This window comes from Monosiga brevicollis, genomic scaffold, assembly GCF_000002865.3.
Source record: "Monosiga brevicollis MX1 MONBRscaffold_2 genomic scaffold, whole genome shotgun sequence".
Classification (NCBI taxonomy): Eukaryota; class Choanoflagellata; order Craspedida; family Salpingoecidae; genus Monosiga; species Monosiga brevicollis.
The window spans coordinates 3,481,178-3,506,639 of record NW_001865039.1 but is presented as its reverse complement, the minus strand read 5'-3'; the positions used below and the strand labels follow the sequence as shown (position 1 = coordinate 3,506,639).

General features: G+C 55.3%; 3 protein-coding genes across 3 annotated transcripts; 1 reads left to right on the top strand and 2 right to left on the bottom strand.

The window, feature by feature from the left end:
- Positions 1-312: 312 nt before the first annotated feature.
- On the bottom strand, positions 313-5,152 carry MONBRDRAFT_35747 (uncharacterized protein). Its single transcript, XM_001742419.1, has 15 exons — positions 4,848-5,152; positions 4,373-4,756; positions 3,945-4,031; positions 3,629-3,795; positions 3,359-3,522; positions 3,100-3,265; positions 2,802-2,997; positions 2,621-2,703; positions 2,431-2,511; positions 2,033-2,327; positions 1,769-1,854; positions 1,527-1,669; positions 1,295-1,396; positions 1,068-1,199; positions 313-616 (listed from the first exon to the last, which is right to left on the bottom strand). The coding sequence occupies exons 1-15, from the start codon at positions 5,148-5,150 to the stop codon at positions 417-419; spliced, it is 2,589 nt and encodes an 862-aa protein (XP_001742471.1). The 5' UTR covers positions 5,151-5,152; the 3' UTR covers positions 313-416.
- Positions 5,153-5,716: 564 nt separating this feature from the next.
- Positions 5,717-8,169, top strand: MONBRDRAFT_22621 (uncharacterized protein; the record flags this gene model as incomplete). The annotated part of the gene is made up of 4 exons (XM_001742861.1): positions 5,717-5,879; positions 5,909-6,105; positions 6,223-6,383; positions 6,516-8,169. The coding sequence occupies 4 exons, from the start codon at positions 5,717-5,719 to the stop codon at positions 8,167-8,169; spliced, it is 2,175 nt and encodes a 724-aa protein (XP_001742913.1).
- A 12,292-nt stretch (positions 8,170-20,461) lies between these two features.
- Positions 20,462-24,314, bottom strand: MONBRDRAFT_31074 (uncharacterized protein; the record flags this gene model as incomplete). Its single annotated transcript, XM_001742418.1, has 15 exons — positions 20,462-20,684; positions 20,810-21,035; positions 21,148-21,264; positions 21,367-21,671; positions 21,783-22,021; positions 22,164-22,250; positions 22,357-22,443; positions 22,522-22,594; positions 22,708-22,801; positions 22,918-23,240; positions 23,290-23,342; positions 23,428-23,492; positions 23,570-23,838; positions 23,937-24,018; positions 24,165-24,314. The coding sequence occupies 15 exons, from the start codon at positions 24,312-24,314 to the stop codon at positions 20,620-20,622; spliced, it is 2,235 nt and encodes a 744-aa protein (XP_001742470.1). The 3' UTR covers positions 20,462-20,619.
- Positions 24,315-25,462: the final 1,148 nt, after the last annotated feature.

Below are 25,462 nucleotides of genomic sequence, written 5' to 3'. Positions count from 1 at the left end.
GCTTCGCTTCATGATGAACAGAACCGATTTTTTTTTTTTTGAACGATTTCTCCCTTTTTTTTTGACCCCCATTGATGTTCTTGGTTCTGGTTGTGTCTACTCCTATCTTTGCGCTCGACGCGATTCCAGTGAAGATAGTAATAAAAATTTAATTATTATCGTCAAAACGTCTTGAGTGACATGGTGTGGTGTTGCTTCCTTGCAAAGCATTCTACTTCACAATGTGTTGTCTAATCGCGGTGTAGGCCAAGGTAAAAACAAAACCAAGCCTCTGGCACATAGCGTCAGTTCAGGTTTGGGCCGTCAGGTGTTACATGCTCAGCAGTCAATTAAAAAAGAAGGATGAGGGGCCGATTAAGGGATGAACATATGCATCTAGGGTTCGAATCAGGAAGTGGCTGAGGGGTCTTTCACCATCAACGTTTTTGCGCATCACGTTTGTTAAAGTCGGCTTGGTCGCTCTGTAGCGTGGCAAACGCCGACTTGAGCCTCTGGTTACGGTCACGATCATTCTCAATGATGTCATTCAGCTTGACCTTGGACAGGAAGCGCGCATCCTTGCGAAGCTCGCGTACTGCACCCTTACGCTCCTTGCGCAGTTCCCGGCGGAGGCGTTCTGCAGCATTCAAGCCAGATTTCACCAAGCACAGCGTCCATGAGCCAGGTGTTGATCATGCACGAATGACGACCCACAGAAAAGGCCACCAAAAAAAAGCACCAAAACATGGAAATGGACACCGATGTAAAGGAAAGGCATGTTCGGAACGACTGGAAATGTCGCGCGGGAGGTAAACCGCGAAACACTCTTTGCATCCCGTGGGCCCTCGAGCCCGTTGGATTCGCTCTCTCATGGCTAAAAATTGGACCTGGCTCATGGGAAGGAGCCGGCACAGAGTGTACCATGATAACATTTGTCACAACACACAAACACACAAACACAACAGAACAAAAACGTCTGACAAAATCACAAGGCTTAAACGTGCATTTAAAGGCCATTGGCAACATCGCTTGAAGGTGCCACAACACGAAGATCCCTTGCCAAAAAAATTCAGGCAAACAAAACCAACCGTTTTCACGATCCGTCTGGTCTTGATCCGAGCGTTTGCCGAATCCATGAGCGTTGTAATCGGGTTCTAGCATCTCCAAAGGCACGGGCTTGTGCGCCTGAAAGCGAACGGCATCGCGCATGCCCGCGCAAGCTGCACTCGAACAAGCAATCGTTGCGTAATGAGGAACTGTGGCGACAACGTGCGTTGATCAAGGCAACAAATGCAAGCCAAGCACAGAAACTCACCGTCGAACAACTCTACCAACGGCGTGCAAATGGCCTTGAGGCATGGCACCTGCTCCAACTGCCGCGCAGCGGCCTGAGCGCATGCCAGACTCTCGGGCATGGCTAAAAAGCACAGTGGCACCCAACAAAAAAAGCCCGCAAAAAAAAAAAAAAAAAACGTCAGTCAGCCCTCCTGCTGTCCACCCTAATGACTCGAACTTGTGCAAGCGGACACCGAGCCCTCAACACTCACCTGCATGTGTTTGGTAGAGGCGAGCAAATTTATGTGTGAGTTGAAGGGCCAAGGCAACCAAGTCGAGCTTGACTTGCTCGAGCGCACAGCCCTTGAAACCAGCCTCCAGACGCTCCAATGGCATGGCAGCCGGTTTGAGTCCTCTGTGCACAACGCGCAAACAAGGGCAGGTGAGAGCCAGATTTAAAATGAATAAGAACGAGGTCGAGCTCCGTCAAGGATAGTGGAAAGAAGAAACTAACTTCCATGACGCAGGGGTGCATCGGAGGCTCTTGCGCTGAGCAGGCTTGAGAAGGGAAAACGCGGGCAGAAGTAGGCGCGAGCCAGCCTGTCGAGCCACCCCAAGCAGCAAAGACCAAACATGAGCATCGAGACACGAAAAAAAGCCACTGCTACACAAGTACACGGCAGAAAGCATGTTTTTCATGTTGGCTTTTTGTAGTTGCACTGGCGTTGACAAGCTCGAGTGCTCAACGACAAAGACATTGTCAGAGCTCAAAACACACCTCGCTGGGAGCTGCGGTGCAGCACTGCAGAAAGCTGTTCAAAAAGGCGAGCGCCTCAGGGACAATGCGATGGCTCTCTTGTACGTAAACATAGGCGCAACTGCACAGATAAAGGCCAGCAGCCATGTTGCGCATGTTGGCCACGTTGCAGTTGGTCAACAAATGCATGGCCGCCAACAAGGCTGGGGTAGCCACCGCATGCCAACGATCCGAGGCTGGAAACAGCTCTGGGACAATCTGAAAGTAGATAAGGTGGCGCAGCTTGGGAAAGGAAGGCCAGCTTCCGCCACGAGTCCTGATGGAGGGCACAACAAAGTATTATTGAGAAACTGAGCAGAAAGTGGCAAGGCGTAAATGATGGCTGGCACCACGTGAAGGGTCTGGAAACAGCATCTTACTTTTCGTGGAGCTCAAAGATGCGATTGCGGGCTGTTGTCGCCGCCGCGGCCTTGACTTGAAGCATGAGGGTATATAACGACCTATACACGGTGGAACAGGGTGGGATTAGCCAGACGCAGCGGGAGGTAAGCAATGGTACGTTGATTGAAGGGAGCAGCCAAGGTGCGTGCGATGGGCCGAGTTGCTTACCAAATCAGGGGCTCAAGGGCGCTCAGCGCCTCGCCCTGTTGGATCGATTGGCCCACGCATTGCCAGAGAGCCATAAAATGCGTCTACAAGCCCAGATTGCAAAAGAAGTGTGTGAATCGACCGATACTTCCGCCCAACCGCGAAAGAGGTATTGACGGGCTTTGACGGACGTGGTACTGACCTCCTGGATGGCACGGTTTGCAGCAGCCAGATGTACGTTGTGGCAAGCAATGAGACGCTCAAGAAGAATGCGACGCTTGCTGATGGGATAGGCCTCGAGCAAGGTCATCATGTCCTCAGCTGAGCTCACAGGCTTGAAAACAAAGGGAACCTCAAAGTCCTCCTCTGCGTCAGATTCATGTTCAGGGGCTCCGGATCTAACAATACCAACAAGGGGTGAGGAAGTGGGCAGGCTCAAGCCGACCGATTTGGGGCACGACGTCGCATGACCAGCGGCAGGTTGGCACAAGCAAACTTACGTCGAGGCGCCAAAATCAGGTTCCAAACCAAACTCATCTTCGGAGGCGTCCGCTGCGTCGCTGTCGTCCAATTCAGCTTCCTCGTCATCCTCGTCGTCACTAGCCTCTTCGTCATCGTCATCAGCAACGCCGGATCCCGGCTTGGCAGAGCTGTTCAAGTCAACCGCTACGACATCATGACAATGGATCAGAAGATGAAAACAGAGTGAGTATCTGTAACCTGGTGGAAGGGCCAACGGAACGACAGACGACCATGTACCTTGGCCAGACTTGGACACCAGCTTTGCAGTTCCATCGCCCATCGGCAGCAGCTCAAGTCCAGCTCCGTCTTCCTCTGCGTCGCTGTCATCACCGGCACCCACGTACTCGGAGGATGACTTCAGGTTGCTCGACTGCTCTGCCTCAGGATCCTCGCCTCGCAACCTAAGAAAGAGCGCAACGCGTCATGGTTGGCCGCGGCATGTGTTGCTCTGGAGCTGCAGTCTTCAGCCAAGAAGTGAAACACCCAACGAGAAAAACCAGGCCGAACCGTGCTTGCCGCTGGGCTTCAAGGCGTTCGAGGCGTTCACGTGCTTCTTCGGCCTCCTCCTGGGGCGTCTTCAGACGATCCGTGGCACGGGCCTTGTTGTCAGCCGCCAATTGCACAATGGCTGTATCGTAAGTCGAGTCAGCCGGTGCGGCCAGCACCCGCCCTTCCTAAGAGAGAGAAAAGGGACAGCAAGAAACGATCGAGAGGAAAGGTCGCATCGGTCAACGCGTGGCGACAGCGGCAGCCAACAAAAGCCTGGATACAACCCACGCCGAATTCGCATGTGTTGACGCTGTGCCAAAGCCAAACCACACACCTGCTCTGCACGGTTGGATTCACCAAAGACCAGGCCCAAAATGTCATTCAGTTGATCATCCACGGCATTGGTCATGTCCTCGGTTTCCTGTGACGCGTCCATACCAAAACAACACAAAAGTGAGGCGCGTGGCCAGCTCAATCCGGCGATTCGAGCGCTGTTTGGCAAAAAAAAAAAAAGTATGTTTGACAAGCAAAAGACGACGTCGGGGCGGACGTTGCATCGAACCCCAACATCCCAAGTTTGCAGCATCAAGAATTTAATCTCCTCCCATAGCGGCCCAAACATTGGCACGGTAAAGCCAATGGCTGGTATTTGAAGGGAGTGTGGGAAACAACGACCAAAAGGGCCACGATTGAACAACGCAGACCGCATCTACAACGATAAAACAAAGCCAGCCTCATTGGATTGTTAGTGGCACTACCGACCTGCTGTTGTCGCTGTCGCTCATGTTTGTACGACTTGGACTTGGCAATCACTTCAGCCATGATCTCGCGATGCGTGCGCTTGCGTTGAGGCTGGCCGTCATCCTGCTCCTCCTCGTCACCAGCGTCGCCACCACCAAAGTGAAAGCGAGAGACCATGTCAGCGTTGGTGGCACGCGCGCCAAAGTCTTGGGCATCCTCGTCCATTTCCTCATCGGAGGGAATGTAACTGTCCATGGCCTCGGAGAGCGGACGATTGTTGTGGGTGAGGAGTAACTCTTCCGCATCCTCATCATCATCATCGAGATTGAAGACGCTGGACCGGGAGTGCTTCTTGCGCTGCTCGGCAGCAAAACGGGCCAGCATTTTTTCCTCCACGCTCATACCCTAAAGAGGTGAGGGAAAGCGGAAGCTTTAGTCGGCACCAACATGGACAGGCCCGAGAGTCTGGAACTTGCTCGGCGAGGGCGAATCTTACCGTGTTGTACTCGCCAAAGCGCTTGTCAGTGAAGCGACTATCCTTGTGACGCTGTCGGTACTCAACGAGCAGGGACTTTTCACGTGACTTGATGGCGGCGTCCCGTGCACGCGCCTTGTTGCCGCGCTCACCCTTGACCTTCTGGCCCAACACGTCATGCTTCCGGCGCTGCTGCTGCAGCTCAAAGGGATTTTGGGCCTCATCCTGAGTGGCGGCGCCCTTGCGTCGTGATAGCACCTGCTCTTCCTGCTTGCGCTCCTCTGCGGCGCGCTGCCGCAGCTTGGAACTCTTCTTCTTGGCCATCGTGCCCCCGGACCAATCAGAAGAAAATTGAACGCTTCACACACACACACACACACACACACACGTGTGTGCAAGGAGTGGTAGTCAACAGATGTAGTAAACATCTGTTGTCAGCCGGTGGGGTGTCCGTCACTGCGTTCGCCGTTTGGATTATGTAATCAAAGTTGGGTGTCGTAATAGCGGGTTGCTGGGCGGCCAGTGTGCGGGTTGCACGGCAAAGTTGGTTCGGGCCGAGGTGCCGCTCGGCGACGCGGTTGTTCTGCGTTGGATATGGCGTTGTCGATTGGCCACTCGACTCTTTTGATGCGTAGGCCAAGCGACTTGGCGTTCTATCTTTCTTCTCTCTCTCTCTCTCGCTCTCTCTCTCTCTCTCCCCCCCCCTGACTTCGCAGCAAAAGCCATGCGTACGCACGGACGAGAGCAGGACAGTGTCTGATCTGAAAGAACGCTATAAATTATTTTTACGAGAGCCCACGCCTCGGACCCCTCTGCCCAACTTAATCCTGTTGGATCCCTCGTCGTGCGGACTTGCTGGCGCGCTCTCATTCAGGGCAACGACAAGCGCCATGACTGCACAACAAACCCTTATCACCTTCGTCTGCGCCCTGGCTTGCTGTACACGAAGCCTTCATGCCCTGGAGACGACCATCGAACCACCCCTCGCCCCACTCCTAGAGACCACGCAAGCCCCAGCTGAGCCCCTTGCCTACATTCAACTGAATGCTGCTGGTGTGTCATGCTCGCTTGACCCGTGTCAGCCCCGCGCGATGCGACACACCCAACGCCCGAGTCTGCTGCTCATGCCGTCCATGTGCTAATTGAAGGAGTAGATGGTGTGATCGACTTTGATCTACACACCAGTACACCGCTGCTATTAGCTGAGGCGGTTGTTGAGCCCCGGGACGAGATCTTGACGGCCGTCTACGTGCAGATTTTTCCCTTTCAGAATGGAGAGGTTAGGGCCCACAGTTGAGACTCGCATCGCAGATCGCCTCCTCAGCCTACCATGCGTCATCATGATTTCACGCACTGCCGCCCTGCTGCTTTTTTTTTTTTTCTGCCACATTGAAAGCGCATTCTTTTGGCAGCCGAGGTGGCTGAAGCACATCATGTCACGACCAAATTGAATGCACACGAAGGCATCTTCACGATTCAGGGCCCTCTCACAGGCGCTCAAGCCAAGACTTTGCTTTCCGCCATTTCCTTCGCGGCCCTCTCTGCCGTCGAACGCACGTGAGTACCTCAAGGCCACACCTCAGTTGGGGCTCGATGCTGTACCCCCACCCTTGTTCCTAGCTTTTCTTCGCACCTGCTGCATCTTGCCCAAAGGGTCATGCCCCCTCATTTCTTATCGGTGACACGCAGATTTCATGTGCGGATCAATTTCCAGGACTTACTGCCTTGCGATGCGTTTGCAACGCTGCGGGGTCGTCACATCACCACGATACCAGCCACGAGCATCACGACACTGAGTCCCCAAGCGTCAACCGCGCCAAGTGTGGGTGGTGCTGCTGCCTCCTCAGGCGATGCGGCGCTCGACAGCACCATTGACGCCACTGAGACCATTGAGACCACACCGTTGAGCACCAATGGCCCGACTATTTCCACCGCTCTTGATTGGTCTCTGATCACGCTACATGATGCTGTCCGGACCACGGCGAGGTTTGCAGGCATCGCTCGCCTATTGGACCAAGCAGGTGCCCTGTCACTGCTGGAGGAGCATCACGTGTTTAGCGTAGTATTGCCCACAGATGAGGCTCTTGAGCGTGCAGCTGAATGGCGGACCACGGTGCAGAGTCACCCTGCTGCTTTGGCGGCTGTGGTGGCTGCGTACACCTTCCCAGGTTTTGTTACGCCCGCGACCTTGCAGGGTGTGAATGCTCTCACCAACCAGCAGGGGGCTGCCATGAGTGTGTACCGCTCCTCCTCCACCAACGCCATGACAATCAATGGCATGACCGTGGTGGACCATGCAGTCACGGCCAATGGCGTGGTACTGCTCGTCGACGGAGTGCCGTCGCTGAGCAGGACCACATTGGTCCCAGCCGATGTCATCACGACTCAGACTCGCTTCTCCACCTTTTTCTTCCTCCTCCGGCAGGCTGGCCTGGAGAATTTGCTCTACGAGCCATACCTTGTGCTAGCACCAACCGATGCAGCCCTCCAAACGCTCAACATGCTGCTGCTCCCCACGACTTCAGATGCACGAGCAGCACTTCAACGCTACTTGCAAGCACATTTCATTCCCTTTGAGGCGACTCGGCCCTTTGCCAATCAATCAAGCGACACCCCAGCTGGTCCGCTGCGCTTAACTTTTACGGCAGCCCACGTGCACGTCAATGATGTGCTCGTTCTGCGTTCGAACATCATCAACCTTGAGGCCGGTGCCGTCGTCCCCTTGCCTGCGCCAGCGCTGGACACAACCATGCTGACATCTGCGGTTTGGGAAGCAGCAACGGCACCGGCGGCAGCGACGCTCACTCGATTCTCGTCCCCCATGACCACGCCGACGCCATCAACGACAAGAGTCACGACTACTCCTTGTACCACAACCAAAACCTCGCTCCGTTTGCCCTTGAAGTCAGCCTTGGTCCTGGGCACGTGGGCGTCGGCAGCGTCATGGCGCATGGTTCTGGGTGAGTCGTCTCCTGTGCACCTGTTAAGCACGAGCGAGGATGGCGCCATGTTGGTGTTCTCAGCTGATCAGTTGGCGAGCAGTGGATCTTATCGCGTGGGTGTGGAGTTTGTGGCCCGGGCTGGCTTGTGCCCGGCGGCCGTGCAGGTGACAACCGCAACGACAGGGTTTCGCGTTGCCGTTGACCAGGCGGTCGAGCACCAGGCAGCGCATGACCCGCCAGCAGATGCAGAGACGCTGCTGATTGCCGACATTGGTGCCGTCGACCTGATCGCGCAGAGCGCATCGCAGACCATTGTCATCTCCAAAGGCACCAGGCCCCGCTGCACTGGCTCCATTAACGTGGTGGCCATACACTTGTCACAAGTTGTGGCCTGTGAATAAACAAACGTGCAGTAGGGGCATGGTGTGGTGTTGACATGGTATCGTGTTTTGATTGTCGTTGTGTGGGAGTCCTTTCTACAACATGTGAAAGTTTTTCAGTGCGCGTTGTGTGGACGAGAAGCGATGGTTGTGTGGTTGCATGGGCTCTCTCTTGCCGCTGCTGACATTCCTGACCTTGGTCCTTGATCACTGAGAGTCTGGCATGCCAGGCAACCGCTCGAGCGAAGATATGGCGGTGGTGAGTATGGTGTCCAGCCGGCACGATTTGTGGATGGATGGACCAGACCGCACCAAAGGCGAGACCGTCCCCCACCCCCCCCCTTTTTTCCTCTATTGTTTGAACGAAAGCTTGACACGATTGACTGCTGCATGTTGAATTATCGTCCAAGTCACGCGATGCGCATCCGAACCGGGAAGAACAACAGGACTCAGCAGGTCAGCAAGAAAGAAAGAAAGAAAAACTTTTAAGCGTTGTTTAGTGAACAGGCTACTACTACTACTCCACAAGGAGAGGACCGCAAATGGGCTGCAAGACAAGACGTGCAGTCAGATATAAGCAAGCACGCTGGGCACGATCCTGAACAACGGACAGAGATGTGCGTTATAAACAAACACGACACTGAACAATCATGTGTGCCATTCAAAAATCAAGCTGGCATGAAAACAAAAACAAACCCAAAGTCAAACAAGATGTGGCGCCAACAACTCGGGGCAGCCACTGCCAAGGAGAAAAGGTTTTCGGCGGTGCCAAAGGTTTACATGCACTATATACAGCGACCGGACTAGCCAACTTGAATGAATCAAGCAAAGTTGTTGATCTCGGCGGTGGTGGTGGTCGCGGTCGTGGTGAAGCTCGGCTTCCGAGGGGGATAAAGCTTGTGTTGGTGTTGGCGTCGTGGGTGTATGGTTGATTGAGCTCAGCGAAAGAAGGGTGATTAGCTTTGCTTGGACACGCCTGCGAGCATGGCCATCATGGACTGTTGATAGAGCATCTGCTGAAGGGCAAGCTGGGGATTCATGTTGGCCATGGTGGGCTGTGCTTGGTTAAGCATGCCGACGTTGATGTTGGGCGTGAGCGAAGTGGAGATGGAGCTGGAGAGTTGCGGTGCTGCCAGCATGTTGGAGCTCATCATGGTGGGACTCATCATGGTGGGACTCATCATGGTGGGACTAGCTGATCCCGAGGCTGAGTGCATCATGTTGAGAGACGACTGAGGTGGTGCTCGCAAGAGCGAGAAGATGTTGGCCGCGTTCTGAGAGGTGGGTAGGGAGCTGGGAGACTTGGATTGCACTGATGTTGTGCTGAAGGAAGCGTTGGGGGAAACACCTGTAGAGGAGGCTGGAGAGGTGAGGTCTGTCTTGGCACCGGCCAGCTTGCGTCCGGCTGATGGCTCGGTGTGGTCTGCATCCTCGCCGCCCTCGTCCTTTCCTGTCTCTTCCTTCTCGGAAAGAATATCAAAGGCCTTTTCCAGACTCTGTTGATGGCGTTTGATGCCTGTATGCCCCGAGTTGCGGTGGTGACGGCGCAAGGAATAGACTTGACGGTAGTGGCGTCCGCAGGTCTGGCATTCAAATGGACGGGCATTGGAATGGCCGAGCAGGTGCAGTTTTAGGTGCTAAAGGGAGAATACAGTCAAGCAAACAGAGGGCGAGTCTGGGCGTGAGTTGTGGTGGGGAGCGGTGCAAAGTGATTGTTGCCTCTGAAGGGGAGAGAGGTGGTTCGAGATGATAAGAGCAGGAAGGAGAAGCAGAAGATGTGACTCACGTCCAAACGAGAAAAGATGCGGCTGCAGCCGGGATGAGGGCAGGGGCGCAGGCGCTTGAGGGCCTCTTGCTGCTGCAGCTGGGCAAGTTCGCTTTTGGCGGCTGTCAAGTCCAGGCCATTGTTGGTGGCGATGGGAGCTTGCTGTTGTTGATAAAAGGCGAGCGGTTGTGGTTGCGGGTGCTGCGGCAACTGATGGTGTTGCGGATTGAAGAGCATAGGATGGGTCAACTGAGGCGAGGCAGCGGCAGACATGTCGGGCGAGCCAGAGGCGTAGTTGGAAAGGACATAAGTGGTGGCGGGGGGAAAGCCCAGCGAGGCCAGGAGGGCGGGATTCATCTTGGTGTGTCTGTGTGAGTAAGGGAGTGTGTGAGTGTGTGGACCACTGGACCACAACAGCAGCGCTGAAGTGGAATCAAACGGCAGCGCAAGGCTTGGCGGGCAGCGTCAGCTCTGTCAAGTAAATGCCAATGTGCCCAAGCCACCAAAACAAACGGGTCGGGTTGAGCTGGTTGGTTGGCAGCCAAGTCAGTCGAGGCGTCGGCACACAAGGGCCGAGGGCAAGGAGGAAGCGGGTAGCGAAGGAGTGATGGTGGAAAGGGGCCACGTAGGGGATGGGACACAGGACAGCGTGTGTTGGATGGTACCGGGCAGATGTGAAGCTTGTTGGTGGGTTTGGCACGTTGAAAATGTCCACAGCGCGCGGGTGGCGGACAGGGTCTGGGTCTGGGTCGACCGCTTGGTATTCTTGGCGCTGGGAAAACTGAGTTTGGCGAGAGGAGTTGCGGAAGGGGCTTTGGGGCTGCTGCTGTTGTGATGCCCGGGATGATGCCGGGATAATGCCGAGGTCGAGCTAATGACACACGAGCCCGATGGCCAATCGCGTAATGGGGTAATGGGTGATAAACGGTAATGGGGTCCCGACGGTTGTTGAGGGAGTTGCTGACAAGAGAGAGAGAGCGCGCGAGAGAGAGAGAGAGGTCCAAGAGTCGACCGGACCGGCAACAGTGGTGGGAGGCAGAGGCCACACACAGAATCAGATCAAAAGGGCAAAGGGCAGAGGGCGCGAAGGCGAAATTGGGGAATGGGATCACAGAAGCAAGTGGACCCAAAAAAGGGGGTTGGCACCAAAGTGGCTTGGTGTTGGGGGCTTGGGGCTCAACGAAACGGGGTGGGACAGCCCACACAGACACGCAATTACTCACTCGCTGGAGCCAAGCAAGTAATCACACACTCGCACACACTCGTCGCAGGGGGAGGAACGCTAGGGTATGATAAAGTAAACTTGACGAGCGGGTTCGGGGGATGGGGGGCAGCCGGTGGTTCACAGCACGGAACCGTGGAAAGAAGGAGACCAATTGGGTGTGTGGCACTCGCGCCGGTTCGGGGAGAGACCAAGTCAAGGCGTGGCACGCCACGAATTATGGGAAAGAAGAGTGCCCAGGTCAGCAAGGGTGGGAGGGGAAAACCACGGCAGGAGGGAGGCGAGGGAGGAGGAGGAGGAGGAGGACGACGGGTCAACGGGTGACGGAAAAGTTGGAAAATGCGGATCGAACCGTGCTGGTTTTCAGGCACAACAACCACCACCACCACCACCACCATCACAGGCAGGAGCAGCGGCAAAGGAACCAGTGAGACACAGGTCGGGGCGCAGTTGGCGCGCTACTGACACAGGCAAGCAAAAGCACCCATTCAACTGCGAGGGCTTGCTGCTGCTTGGTTCTGCAATATCATGGTTGACCCACAATCCTTGTTGGTCTTGTGTCCGCCATGCCATGGCTGGCTCAAGCCCTCGGTTGTGCATGTGCTCTGTCTGTGATGTGCATGGTCCTTGATGTTGACCATGTCGCACCCCTCCTCGTGCCCGTGTCACCCGAATGAGTGCCCCTATGGCCCCTACCCCTGCGTGCAAAACTTTCAGGACTGCAAGCTGTGTCGGTGTGACCTGTCAATTCCACCAGCTCGGTGTCCTCTCCTTTACCAAACCAGCAAAGCGCACGGATGGACGTGGACGGGGCACGATTCGAACCAGCTACGTCGGTACAAACAAGCAAAAAAAAAAAGACGAGGCCGAAGCGTTTCAAATTTGTTGGATGACTGGCGCCTGCCATGAAGCACCGCGGCTGCGGTGCATGCACCGATGACAGCGTGTGCTTCGGTACGACGCCCATAGCAAGGGATTCGACTTTGTCCCATCAGAGACAAGGTGGTGAAGGAATGGGGGATGGTTGTCACCACAACTCCCATACGCAGGACGATGTGCTCAGCGACTGACTACAAGTGAGAGATATTGACGCTGCAGCGGCTCGGCCTGAGCTTGGTTGCAAGACGATCGTGTCATGCTTGGCAAGCCGAGGTGTGGTGCACTCGCAACGACGGCAGCACACGGTGTGAGCGTGCACGAGCATTTATTGAGCGTCAGGTGTGAGCGCCGTCATGTTACACATACCAAACAACATCGAGCCCCGACCGCGAGGAAGCTGAGGCAAGCTTTCGGACTGGTCATTTGGCTGTCCCAAGTTGGGAGGGAATCACCCTAAACAACGATAGCCTGCCTCATCACCACCACCATCATTCGGGTATGCGACGCCAAGGTCAAGGACCCTGCACGAGGGAACCAACCGTCCCACCTACCTTCCCATTGGCCCTGAAAGCCAGCATGACAGTCCAGTCATCACTACAAAAAAACCCGCCGACTGCGGCGCACGCGCGCACTCACTGCCCCAGCCTCGCTCTCATTCCGCCACCAAACAAACCAGTCAAACATGGGCAACCAAGTCAGCCCAGTCCTTCCAAGTCTGGACCCAAAGTGAGTGATCAAAGTCGCTGCTGGAACGCTCTCAAACCAAGATGCTTTCTCTCTCACTCTCTCAAAAGTTCTCTTACTCGAAAACGTTCTCTCGCTCTCCCTTGAAAACATGGCCAACTCTCAAACATCACGCCATCGCTCAAGCTCATTCTCTCAAAACGACTCCCATTCTCAAACTCTCTCTGAAAGACCCTCACCACAACAACTCCTCTTCTCTTGGTGGTTTGGGGTGGGATGTTTTGTTCTGGAGACGTATGGGATAGTGTGGGGCTGTGAAATGCGCGTGGTTTCGAGCCCGTATGATTGCTCCTGTATGTCCGATCGGTCTGGCAATTTGACGGCCCTTGCACTACTGTTCTGTGGATGCTTCATGACAGTTGACCGGCCGTGCCAAGCGCACCCCCCCACCAACGGGACAAGCGTTCAGACCGCGACTTGCACCCAGCCGTGTAAAGTAGCACGCAACCGACCCTGTCCTGCGTGACCCCGGTCGAGGTCCGCGGGAGGGGTGAGCATGGCCATTGCTGACGTTGACCCCGTCCCGTCCCGTCTCCTCGCCTCGGTGCCAGTGCTTCTGTACAAACACACACACACTGGGCCTCGACCGGGACAGGTGTTCCAAAAGGGATTGCTTCTGCCATCAACCCCGAAAACCGCTCAAGGAAACACGACAACCCTCCATCCGAATAGCAACACGATACGCGATCCGTATGGAGCAGGAGCATCCACCAATGGACCAGCACTGGCCAGACATCACATGCCAGTGTATGTCGTGTAGAACCGAATACCGGGCAGAACTTTGACGCTTGAGTCATGCATGCCCCCTTTCCGTCCTTCTCTACTCCTTTCTCTTCTCAACCACAACCATCCATTCAAAGCACATACACACGCACACACGCACACACACACACGGAAACTCAACACCCGTCGTGCTGGTTCTGAACCAACACAAAAGTGCCAACTGATCGGGACACTTGAACTCACGTGTCGTGCCGAGACAGCAGACAGGCAAGTCCACACCAAAAAAACGAACGCGTGACAACAGAAGTGCTAGGACACACGCATGACATGGGATCGAACCCCTTTTCCTTCAGACGACACCACTGTTGTGGGGTCATGTGTCATCTGTGTTCCAGCCAAAACGAGATCAAGTCATCATGCCAGACACGAGGCGCGTATCACGCTCTCGACTACCGTTCCCAACAACGTTGCTGCAATCGTTCAAGGCCCGCACCACCTTGAGCCCAAAAGTGATCTTTTTGACAGCCCCTGGCTTTGCTGATTGCACGTTCAGGGTTTATGCAGAGTGTTGCTCCCCAGACCTTGTCAAGGACTGCGATCCACCAGAAAGAAACAGCCAGCGTCTGTGTGTGGATTCTAAAGGACAGAAGGAGAGTAACCAAGAGCTATATATAAAAAGAACCACAATCACCGAAACAAGCCTATGTATGTGGTCAGGGAGAGAGGGGAAAAGGGGGCAAGAACCCGGAAAAAACTACAAGCCCAAGAGCGGGCCAAGAAAAAGAGAAAACACGACCCGACCGGACCGGAGGTGGGTGTCGGCCCCTCGGCCAAATCAAGCGGGGGCCTCTATGTGACTATTAACACCTCTACACAACTAAACAACACGAAATCAGACAGCAGAGGTAGGACGACAGGGCGCACAAACCCTCCCATCACCACCGCTACCAGGGTATAGTAATACAAAAGTACAAGAAGGAAGAGAGAGCAGGGAGAAACCACCATTGGGCCTCCAAATACTAGACGTGTGCCTCAGGCGTCAACAGGGACACCGTCTGCACGACGTAGCAGCCACATGAACAAGAGAACGGCTGTACGGCGCCACTAACTACAAGCAAGCGAGCCAAGTACTAAAGGTAGAAGAAGAAGAAGAAGAGCTGAATGAAGCCAAGCGAATCGAGCCCCAGGTGTGGCACAGCCAACACGTCTGGCTGTAGAGACGCTGGCAAGCACGAGCAAAGATACTTGCACGCTCGAGCTCAGAATCAGAGAGGTGCGGTCGGCACCAGACAACAGAAGAGCCACAAACTAGGAAAGCGGGAGTGGCGAGGCATGGAAGCCAGGAACAAAGAAACACTGGATCCGTTGGACCGAAGTGCCACAAAGCGGAAACAACCACAAAAGGGTCACAGAAGAAGAGCTAATGACAAGGAAAAAAAACTGGGAACGCACACAAGAGGACGTGACCTGCTTGCAGCCATGAGATGAAAGAGTACAAGGAGATGAGAAAAACAAAAAAAGAGAAGCACCCATCGGACAACAGCCGTGGTAGTGAACAAGCGAGTCATCAGGCGCGGGATAGAATGCAAAGTGAAACATGCAGACAGACAATAGTGCTTCGCCAGGCACAAAAGTAATATATACAAGGATGTTGCGGCCCGAAGGCGAACGGCGTAGAAGACAAGAATATAAAAGCAAAGGCAGTGGGCAAGCCCAAAATGAACAGTTGTATCAGCAAGATTGAAAATGGACAAGAGGGGGTGACCCCGGATGTACGCAGCGAACAAGGGCGGTACACGTCAACAGCTGGTGCGTTGCGAAGGGAAAGGACGTTACAGCATTACGACTGCATCCACATATTGGAGCCCGGAGCAACCGAGGCCAAGGACACCATGTTGTTTGGATTCAAACCAAAGGCAGCGACAGGACTGGGGCCCTGCGGAGAGCCTCCAGCCTGCTGTTGAAGGTTGACAAAGTTGGCCATCAAAGCCGCATTGATTCCAGGCCAAGAGTTGGAGCTGGAGCTGGCCAAGAATGGGACGTGAGGCGACAGCACGGGGCTCTGGGACAAGGCCGATGTTGATTGCTGGTGTTGTTGTTGTTGGCCCTGAGGCTGAGCTTGGGGTGCATGCTGAGATTGCTGCTGAAAGGTAAGGGGATTCATGGATTTGTCCGCAAGGGTATCGGGGCCCGAGGGCTGCTGGGCCTGGGCTTGCAGGGCGAGTAGCGACTGGGTCGGCGTCTGGGCTTGGGCCTGAGCCTGGGTCGTGAGCTGCGATTGCGCCATGGCCAATTGAGCTGAGCCCGCTGCGGATGAGGGCATGGGTCGATGCAGCTGAGAAGCCATCGAAAGGGCTTGCCAGGGTGTGGGCTGGGACATGGCGACACCACCTGCACCCGGTTGACTGCTGGAGGGCTGCGGTTGTCGCTGCTGCTGTTGCTGCTGCTGTTGTTGTTGCTGTTGCTGCTGCTGCTGCTGCTGCACCAAGTGCTGCATGAGTTGCTGCTGATAAAGCTGCATCTGCAGTGTCTGTGGAGTCCATTGGCGCTGGGAGGCGGCACGCAAGAGCGACTGCAACAGCAGCTGGGGGTCCATTTGTGCGGCGCCGGTGGCCCCCAGACCAGCTGCTGCCGCGGCGGCAGCGGCAGCGGCTGGGCCACCCAGGGCTGGGGAAGTGTCGCCAAAGCCGGTGCTGGATTGCAAATGGGCGCTGGGAATGGCATCAAGGTCCTGGCCGTGACCCGAGCCCGAAGGCGAATCGAAATCCCAGGTCTGCAAGATTTCAAAGGCCTTGTCCAGACTGTTTTGGTGGCGCTTGATGCCCTTGTGGCCGGATTGACGGTGGTGACGACGAAGCGAGTAGATTTGTCGATAATGGCGGCCACACGTCTCGCACTCAAAGGGGCGGGCATCCGAGTGTCCCAACAAGTGATGCTTCATGTGCTACAATGTCCATCATACATCAGCAAACAGCAGCGGCGTCCAAAGGGCGGTGAGACAAGACAGGCAGTGAGACGCAGAAGCTTGGGAGAGGGATGTCGGTCAAGGTCAAGGTCAAGTTCACATCCCATCACGCCAATTGACAGAGGAAGAACGCGCAGAAGAGAACACCCGGCCAAAGAAGCAAAGAAGCGAGACAGAAGGCAAAACAGTCAAAAAAAAGCAAGGGAAAGCAAAATCACGTGCCAAAACTTGGGCAGAGAGCGGAACGCGTCACACATGGAAAAGCGAGAGAAGGGAAGAGCAGCAGAGGCAAGCGAAGGGTGTCTTGGGCATGTGGCGAGAACGTACGTCGAGCCGGGTAAAGACGCGATCGCAGCCGGGATGCGGGCATTGTCGACGGCGGCTTTTGAGTGCGGAGGAGACGGCCATGATGAGGGGGTTGGTATCACGGCTGGCAGTGGTGGACAATGCAGATACAGTGTCCGGCTGTAGGGCTGATGACGAAGGCGCAGAGGAGGTTGTCGTCTCCAATGCCAAGGTGGACGCGGGCCGCAGCAAGGCTGCCGAGGAAGCCGTCGCAGCCAGGGACAGGGAGCGGGAGAGGGATGTTTTGGATGAGGGGGCAGTGTCAGTGTTGGTGTTGGACACCACCACGGTGGTAACGGCGGCAGGAGGAGGAAGCGAACAAGGGGGTGAAGGTGGAAAAGGGGTGGAAGTGGAAATGGCACCTTTGCGTGTGTGGCTTTTGTTGGTTTTGTTGGTTTTGTTGGTTTTGTTGGTTTTGTTGGTTTTGTTGGTGATGTTGGTTTTGTGTGTGGTGCTGGGATGAATGGGCTTGCGAGGTCGGGTGCGGCTATGACCATGACTCATGCGAGTAGTAGTACATGTGGTGGTTGTGTTACGGGTGCTGGTGGTTATGGTGTTGGTGGTGGTGGTAATCTGGGTGGAATTGTTTGTGGGTGCAAGGGTGTGGGTTTCAGGGCTCAGAGGTTGTGGGCTGGGCTGGCCACGGCCACCACGTTGTGTGCTGAAGGCATTGTTGAAATTCCTCTTGTTGGTGGCTGGCTCCGATGTCGTTGTTGTTGTTGTTGTTGCTGCCGAGTCTTGGTCGTCGGTCGGCCGGGCCATGCGACGGGCACGTTTGGCTGCTTGGGTACTGGGGCGATCGGTGGCCGAGGTCGAGGAAGAGGAAGAGGAAGAGGAGGACGACGACGATGGCATGGTGTTGTGTTGTGTTGTGTGGTCACATCAACCAAGCAAACCAACCCTCCTCCTACGGACGTCAAAGCAAGCAGATGCGCGTTCCTGGTCAAAAGCAAAGCGGCGTCACACGTCTTCGGAGCGGGAGCAAGGCACCCCCGGTGGTGCGCACGCGCGTGGGTGCGTGGAAACCCAAAGTTGTTGACCAAACAAAAGAGGAAAGAGGACGCAAGTGTGTGGACTGTGCAAGCCAAAAAGCACACAAAGCGTGCACGAGCCAGCTCAGAGTCATCAAGTTTCAAGTCGCAAATCCTGAGCAGGGACAGGGGAACGTGTGGGTGGTGTGTAGGCAAACGGAGATTGCATGAGGGCGAACAAGCGGGCCAAGTGTGTGGGAAAAACAAACCCTGGTAGGTCCAAATGATGGTGGTGGTGACGTGTGGGAAAACCCACCAAAAACGGCGTCGAGGATGTGAGTGTGGTGGACTTCAAAGGGCAAACAAAAAAAAAGTAAGACTGGGGTGACGTTTTGACTGGAGAGCAGGGTTGGATGGGTGAAAACGGAAACTATTTTTCTACGATGCACAATCAGTCTCTTTGGGAGTCCAGCTGTCAACAGCAAGCCAGCCAGCCAGCCAGCCAGCATGGACGAGGAGGAGGAGGACGAGGACGAGGAGGAGCACACACACACACACACACACACTCACACACACGCAGAGGTGAACCCAAGAGAACGAGGGGCCCCTCCAACAGCCCAGACCACCGCTCAGACCACAAAAACCGTTTGGATCAGACTGGTGGCGCTCACAAAACGACGAGACGGGTGCGCATGAGGAGAGCTCGTCACGAGTGGATATGTGCTGGATGGTATGATCATGGCAGACCCAGCTCAAGACGAGCCACACAACAGAATGATCGGCCAACCAAGACTGGGCATCCCGGACACACTCGCACGCCCAGGCTCGCCAAGAAGAGCTGAGTAAAGACCAGGCGAGGCTTACGCGCGAAGCAGGTGCAAGGGCAAGTCGACAATGCTTTTTGGCACTGGGCTGGCCGATGTGTGGGTGGCACCAAAGCAGAGCTCGAGGGAATATGTGAGTCAAACTTTTCCAACGAGGCAGCGATCGCACAGGTCACGCGAGAGAGTTGTGTGCGAGAATCAACCCGGGTTCGCAGACGAAAATGAGACTCTTTTTGAATTTGTTTGGGGCAAGGGAGAGGGGTGGGGAAAGAGGGGTAAGTGACCAACTCACAAACCCCTCTTTCGCGCACACACGAACGTTTGATCTGCCTGCCGCAGGACGATGCGCGATGGGTGGGTGGATTTGCTACACTCACATGTCAATCTGTCTCATCTGGTTTGTTGATTTGTTTGTTGCCTTGTCGGTTGGTGTGTTTGCTCAGACCAGACAGCTCTCAGACTTTTGAGCACACACACTCACACACACACACTCTAGCCGGCTGGCTGCAGGCCCATAGGCGGTTCACCAAGGTCGGCCTTGGAATTGGGGCGAGTTCGAGTTGAAGCATCATAATGTTGTGTGTGTGAGTTGGTAAGGAGGATTGACCAGTTTGTCGGGGTCTCACTCATATTTTGGCCTGGCTGAACACAAAAACCCATGTGTCAACCCTCACTCGTGGCCTGATCGCTCCTCGACCACGACCATAATAATGACGGGCAACGCTCAGGACAGGGGCTGCAAGTCAAGCGCGGCGCCTTTGGCCACACGCACAGGGTCCAGCAAGATCTCAACGACAGCGCAAAAGGGGTATGATGCTGCGCGCTTAATTGGAACCCCAAACAAAACCAACGATCTTTGGATCACACCTCCCACACAAATCCCGTCATCTGCCAAATACGTGCCAATGGGAGGAGGAGGAGGACCTTTGGTGTGATACACCATCTGGTTGAGTGATGACAGCATGTGTACACACTCTCTCTTGTCTGGAAAGAAGCTCGATCCGACCCCGGCCGCTGCCAGTGCAAGTGCCTCGTGGCCGTGTGCCTTGCCCTCTCCTAATTCTCACCTCTCCTCGCCCTCTCTCTCTCTCGCCCTCGCCCTCTCTCTCCTCGTCCTCTCCCTGCTGCCGATGTCGCGCAAAAAACTTGACAAGCAACACACGCACTTCAGGATCAATTTTCCCATCCCGCCAATGGTATGTCTTGATTCCACTCTGGCTACAGTCGCAATCCCACGTCGAACGGAAACGAGAAACGTTGCCGGGTGTGTGGAAAAGGTGACGCCCATGTGTGGTAAAACTCCAGCCAAAATATGTGCCACCACCGTCGTCACGTGTGAGAAAAGCCCAATACAAGTGTGGAGCGGTGTGGAGATGACTGGAGCCTCCTTTCCAGTGATACGGGACGGCGGTTTGGTGTGGTTGATGGGGCTCGTAGAGTGCCTTATGGGTCCAAAAAAAGGGTGGCAATCGCTACCTCACCCTTCTGCGGTAGCACTTCGCGACCAGTTGGAGTCCCACATGTCCTTACTTCACCCATAAACGCACCCTTTCCTCGAATGTATGGCGCAATCTAACCCTCAACATTTCTCACTCGATACCATGAAATTTTTGGTGCACTCGGGTTTTGTTCGCTGGTTCTGGATGCGAGCAGAAAGAACATCAGGCATCGACGAGTTCGAGAGAAGTGTCGAACGTCAGATTCAGCTGAACAGCTCGGCACGGCAGCATCGAACGTCAGAGACATCGCTGGCTGCTGCGACGAGCGCTCCACGTATACGTGCACTACAAGGCGCAGCAGGCCCCACCCCCGCCCCCCCAAAAAAAGAGAAGCGAGGGCATCACAAGACCACAACCAACATGTCTGATGCCAGCAGAAATTCAATCGCTCGATTCGAATCGTCCGCAGTGCAGCAGCGCCACACATGCAGCAGCCGTAAGGAGCCCGCCGGCCGGACAGCTCTAACACACACACAACACGAAACACGTGCGCAGCAACTTGCTCCGTGCTGACCGAGCAGATCACCGGCCCCTCTACCGTTTGCTGCGCTTGTTAGCTGGCTGTTGTTGTTGCAGCTTGCGCACAACAGAGTCCAAGCCTGGATGCACACGTGCAGATGAGATGCAAAGGCAGACAAACACACGTTCACCGTACATCCACCCACTCACCCACACACACACACACACACACACACACACATCCCAACAAGAAGAGGATACGTACCCGCCACGGCAGGCGCGCTGTCCGCGTTGGCTGACTGGCTCTTGCTCTTTTGAGAGCGTCGGCCCCCGCGCTGACGACTGCGACGATTGCGCTCCTCCAACAGACGCTCCATGTTTTTCGTCTTGTGAAAGCTGGCGTTGGTCGGATCAATGCTAAACTCGTGGCTGTTGTACATGGCCGCAAAACGGGGATCCTCCACGTCCACCTTGAACGTGTCCTCCTGCACCTGTATCGCCCAAGACCCGTAGGCCACCATCGCCCAAAACCAGGAATGAGACGAGTCGTATATGCTCGTCACAAATCCCTGCATCTTCACCCAAGGAGTCTCGCAAACACACCTCCTCTTGACGCTTCTTGGCCCGCCGCTTGAGTGTTTTCTTGGAACGACCCTCGTTGGCCACAATTTCGTTCATGTTAAAGTGCTTCTCGTCCGCAACCCCGACCAAGCGTGCCAGCTACGATATCAAGCACGACCATGACAGGTGTAAGGCCTGCGCTGTGTGAAAGACGGCTCAGACCCGCGGTCGCATGCCTCAAAGCCACGCCCGCTGCCATACCTGAGCCTCTGATACGGCTGCATCATCCTCGGCCTCGGCATTGCCCTTGCCGCTCTTGTTGCCCTTGCGACCCTTGCCACCCTTGCCACTCTTGCCGGGGCCTTGGCTTGCTAGCTCTTCGGCAAAATAGGGATCTTCTGCGGCCAGCTGCGCCAAATCCTCGTCATCGTCCTCTAGTCCATCCTCCCCGCTCTCCTCAGCGGTGAGTCCTGCCTTTTTAGCAGCCCGGCGCGCCTTGCGCTTGTCCTTGCGAATCTGCTGGTACTGCTCGCCCAGGGTTTGGGCCTGGTTTGTCGCGCCCCGAGCTACAAACCCCAAATTGACACATCATATACGCCAGTCAGGTCATGATGAACGTCGCACAAACACAGCAGTGCGACGCCAGAACGCGACCGGCATGGACAACATCAACCTACACTCGATGGTTTTGGCCAGCTGCTTGGACTTGTCCGTGAGCGCCATGTCCCATTGAATTTCCATCTCCGCGGGCTCATCGGCCTCCTGCTCTTGCTTGAGCTGGCCCACCAAGGCACGATATGCCGCCGCACTGGATTTGCGCCCGCCGCCAGAACTTTCCTCCTCGTCATCCGAGCTGTCATCATCCGAGGCCACGTATGCTTCAAAGTCCATGCGCTTCAGCTCCTCACGGTTGAATCTATGACAGCGAGCACACACGCACACGCCACACATACCATTGCGCCAATCAAGGAGAACATGTGAGATTGCCAGTCAGCAAAGTGGAGGTAACCACCACGTAGGTTGTGGGCCTGGCCACGTCGGCAAGACGTGACACTTACTTGCGCTTGGTCACCTTGAGGCGCTCCACGTCGTCTGCGTCCCACGTCAACGCAACGTCCGAATGCTGTAAAGCCTTGGTCGTGAATCTGTTCAAGACCACGCAAACCCAAATCAACCAGGTCAGACCAGCTGCAGACCAGCTTCAGACAAGTGCGTCGGCAACAAAACTTTACACGCGCTACTCTATCCTACTCTGTGGGGTTGAAGCTCTCCGCATCTGGCAGCTGGGTAGCTTGATCCCGCGGCTCTTGCTCAAACTCCTCCTCATCGGGAATGTACCTGCCACACCCACATCACTGGTATCAGCACCCAAGCACGCAAGCATAACTATGCCTGGGGCCTGAATTTTTAGCTCACCGCAAATCCAGCACATTGGATGACTTTTCATATTCTGCGCCGTCACACGCATCATAGATGGCCTTGGCAGTTTCTATGTCCACAAACGCACAAGTTGACACATCATTTTTAGAACAAGTGACAATAGACGTGACAGCCCATGATGACGTGGGCTTCAAAGCTGGTCAGCCTGCCATGAGCACGCACCAGGCGAGTCGCACTCCACAACAGCATAGTAGTAACGCAGCCGCTGCAGCTGGTAGGCGCGCAAGCGGTCTTCTTCGAGTTTGGCCTTGTCCACCTATGCAGCGACGCCGGCGACATGAGAATGATCGTTGCTGATCCAGCACCCGGTATGCTCCTAACATGATACGGGTGACCGTCGCTGGACGCGTGCCCGGCAGGAGGCGCGCTAACCTGGACGCCCGGAGGTGGGTCGGGGAGAGATTCGCGGATCAGTCGACCTGGGCCTTGACGGTCCTCTTCGGCCATGCGCTCGCGCCCGAATTCCGAAGGGAAGATGGCCACCCGCTCCACCACGCCCGAGCGTGGTTTGAAGCTGTTGACCAACACTGCAAATAGCAAAGGGTCCAAGTGAATTAACACACACACACACACACACACACACACACACACACACACACACACACACACACACACACACACACACACACACACACACACACACACACACACACACACACACACACACACACACACATGTGAAAGAGTCAAGCCTGCTACTCTTGTGTCAGCACAGAAGTGCCGCACACAGAGACGTGAACGTACCATACAGATCGACAGCGCGAATCAGGTCCCAATCTAGATTGACAATAGCCAAGCTGGCAGGTCGCGGGCGTGAGGATACGGCTGGAGCGTGGCTCAGTGCCTGGTAGGCAGGCATGATTGCGCGAGAAATGGACGCACCGACGGCTGATGTCGTCCGTGTGGTCGACCTGATCCAGGGCCTCAAAGACGGTCCATGGCGTGTCCTATTGACTTTCTGCGTGAGGGCGACACGTATGTCCAGGGCGTATGAACACAACCCGGTCTAGCCTTGGTGACGCACCGCTTCCTCCTGATATTGCGCCTGGGCCTCGTCGTCATCATCATCTTCGTCACTCGACTCCATAAGACCCTCGCCGCGGGAGTAGTCGGGCTCAGCGCCCGAGTCGGATGCCTCGCTTTCTCCCTCCTCGTCAATGCGCAGCGTCTCGGCAAAGAGTTCGGCCTCCTCTGTCGGATCACGATCCAGTTCCTCCTGCTCTGTCGTGTAGAATCGGCGAAGGTCCTCGTCCTGCGAATGCGTAATCTTTCGACCCCGTGCATCCACCTTGGCTGTGATACCATCATGTTCGTGCACGGATGAGCCTCTGATAGACACGGGCGGGTTCATCCATCAACGCTGCACTCCTCGTTCGTCCGGTAGGGCTGACCTGCAGTCTGGAAGCGCTTGTCGGTAAACATGGACTTGAACCGGTCGTCAATGACCACTTTCTGCTGTCGCTTGCTTGGACGCTAACAGCCCAGCAAGGGGGTAGTGCCAGCGTGAGTGGGCTTCACCCTCAACAACCTTTTGCTACGGCCTTGTTCTTGCCACGTCTCTGCGGGTGCGGGTGGAGAGGGAGCCAGGGTCACGCCGCCATGAACGTGCCGGAGCCTACCTTGAAACGAGGGTCATTGTGCGCGTGCGCAAAGCGCGCATCTTCAATCATGGGTGGGGGTGCCGCATCTGAAGCCGACGCAGCAGCCCCCCGCTCCCCCTGGCGAGCCGCAGCTCCCCCAGGACTCTTGGCGCTGCCCTTTTTGCCCATCGTGCTCCTTGATGTGTGCGCTTGACGGAAAACTGAATCTGCGACCACACGTGGCAGGTTTTTGCTGACAATCCCTCTCTCTCTCTCTTCGACACCATTTCGTTGCAATTTTGCTCGAATTTTTTATCAATTTCTCTCTTGACATGTGAAGCGTGCGCAAGGAGGACGCTGCAAGGTTCGACGCCGGCCTGCTGTTGGGTTCGCAGGAAGCAGCGCTTTGTTTGTTGTTTTGTTTGTTGCTTGCTTTTGCGGCAATCTAGCAACCTTGTGCGAGATGATAATGCGGTAGCTTACGTGCCGTGCTTCCAAAGTACACTGCTTTTCGAAGTTGTGCGACTGCTCGTTTGCAAATTGAATTCTCCTGTGAGCTCTGACTCATTCATTTGTTGGTGAACGTTCCCACATGGCCGCAGCGCTGTGGTTCGAGGAGCCCCGAGGATCACGCAATATCAAAGGATTTGAATTCGTGACGTCCAGCACAACAAAAGGAAAAGGTTGACACACAATAATCAAGAGGGTGTTAGCGTCAAATCCGTGCTTCCACGCATTTGAACACTCCCACTGCTTTCGCACACACTCAGCATCGGTCGCTATGGGTCTTCCTATTGGTATTCCATAGCTACGACGACCTCACACATTGACACCTACTTTTGGACCCCCTGGGCTTGATCCTCCTCGTGGCAGTCACATGAGTAAACACCGCGTGTGACGCGGTCCCCACGATGCCTGGGCAGCTGCCCTGGGGCAATAAGCTTGTGGCTACTGTTGTTTCCCTTTGTTGTGACACCTGCGGTCGGGCACGAGTTGCACTTTCCCTATCCTCGGGATTGAGCGACTCTACAGCTATTCTAACGGTGCACCTGGTCTGGTCACTGTGAATGCTTGCCGACCGCAGGTACGTCAAGCCCTCTGCCATTCTGTCTTCCCCTTGCTCTCCTGTGTGCTCTGCTCTCTTGTGACTTTCCCTATCCTCGGGATTGAGCGACTCTACAGCTATTCTAACGGTGCACCTGGTCTGGTCACTGTGAATGCTTGCCGACCGCAGCTGGTTCAATTGACCTCAAGACACCACCAAAGCTTTCGCTCCGCTCCGACGGACGTCTCTCAAACCTCTCTCAAAACGCTTCCTCAAACCTACGCGCTCCTCG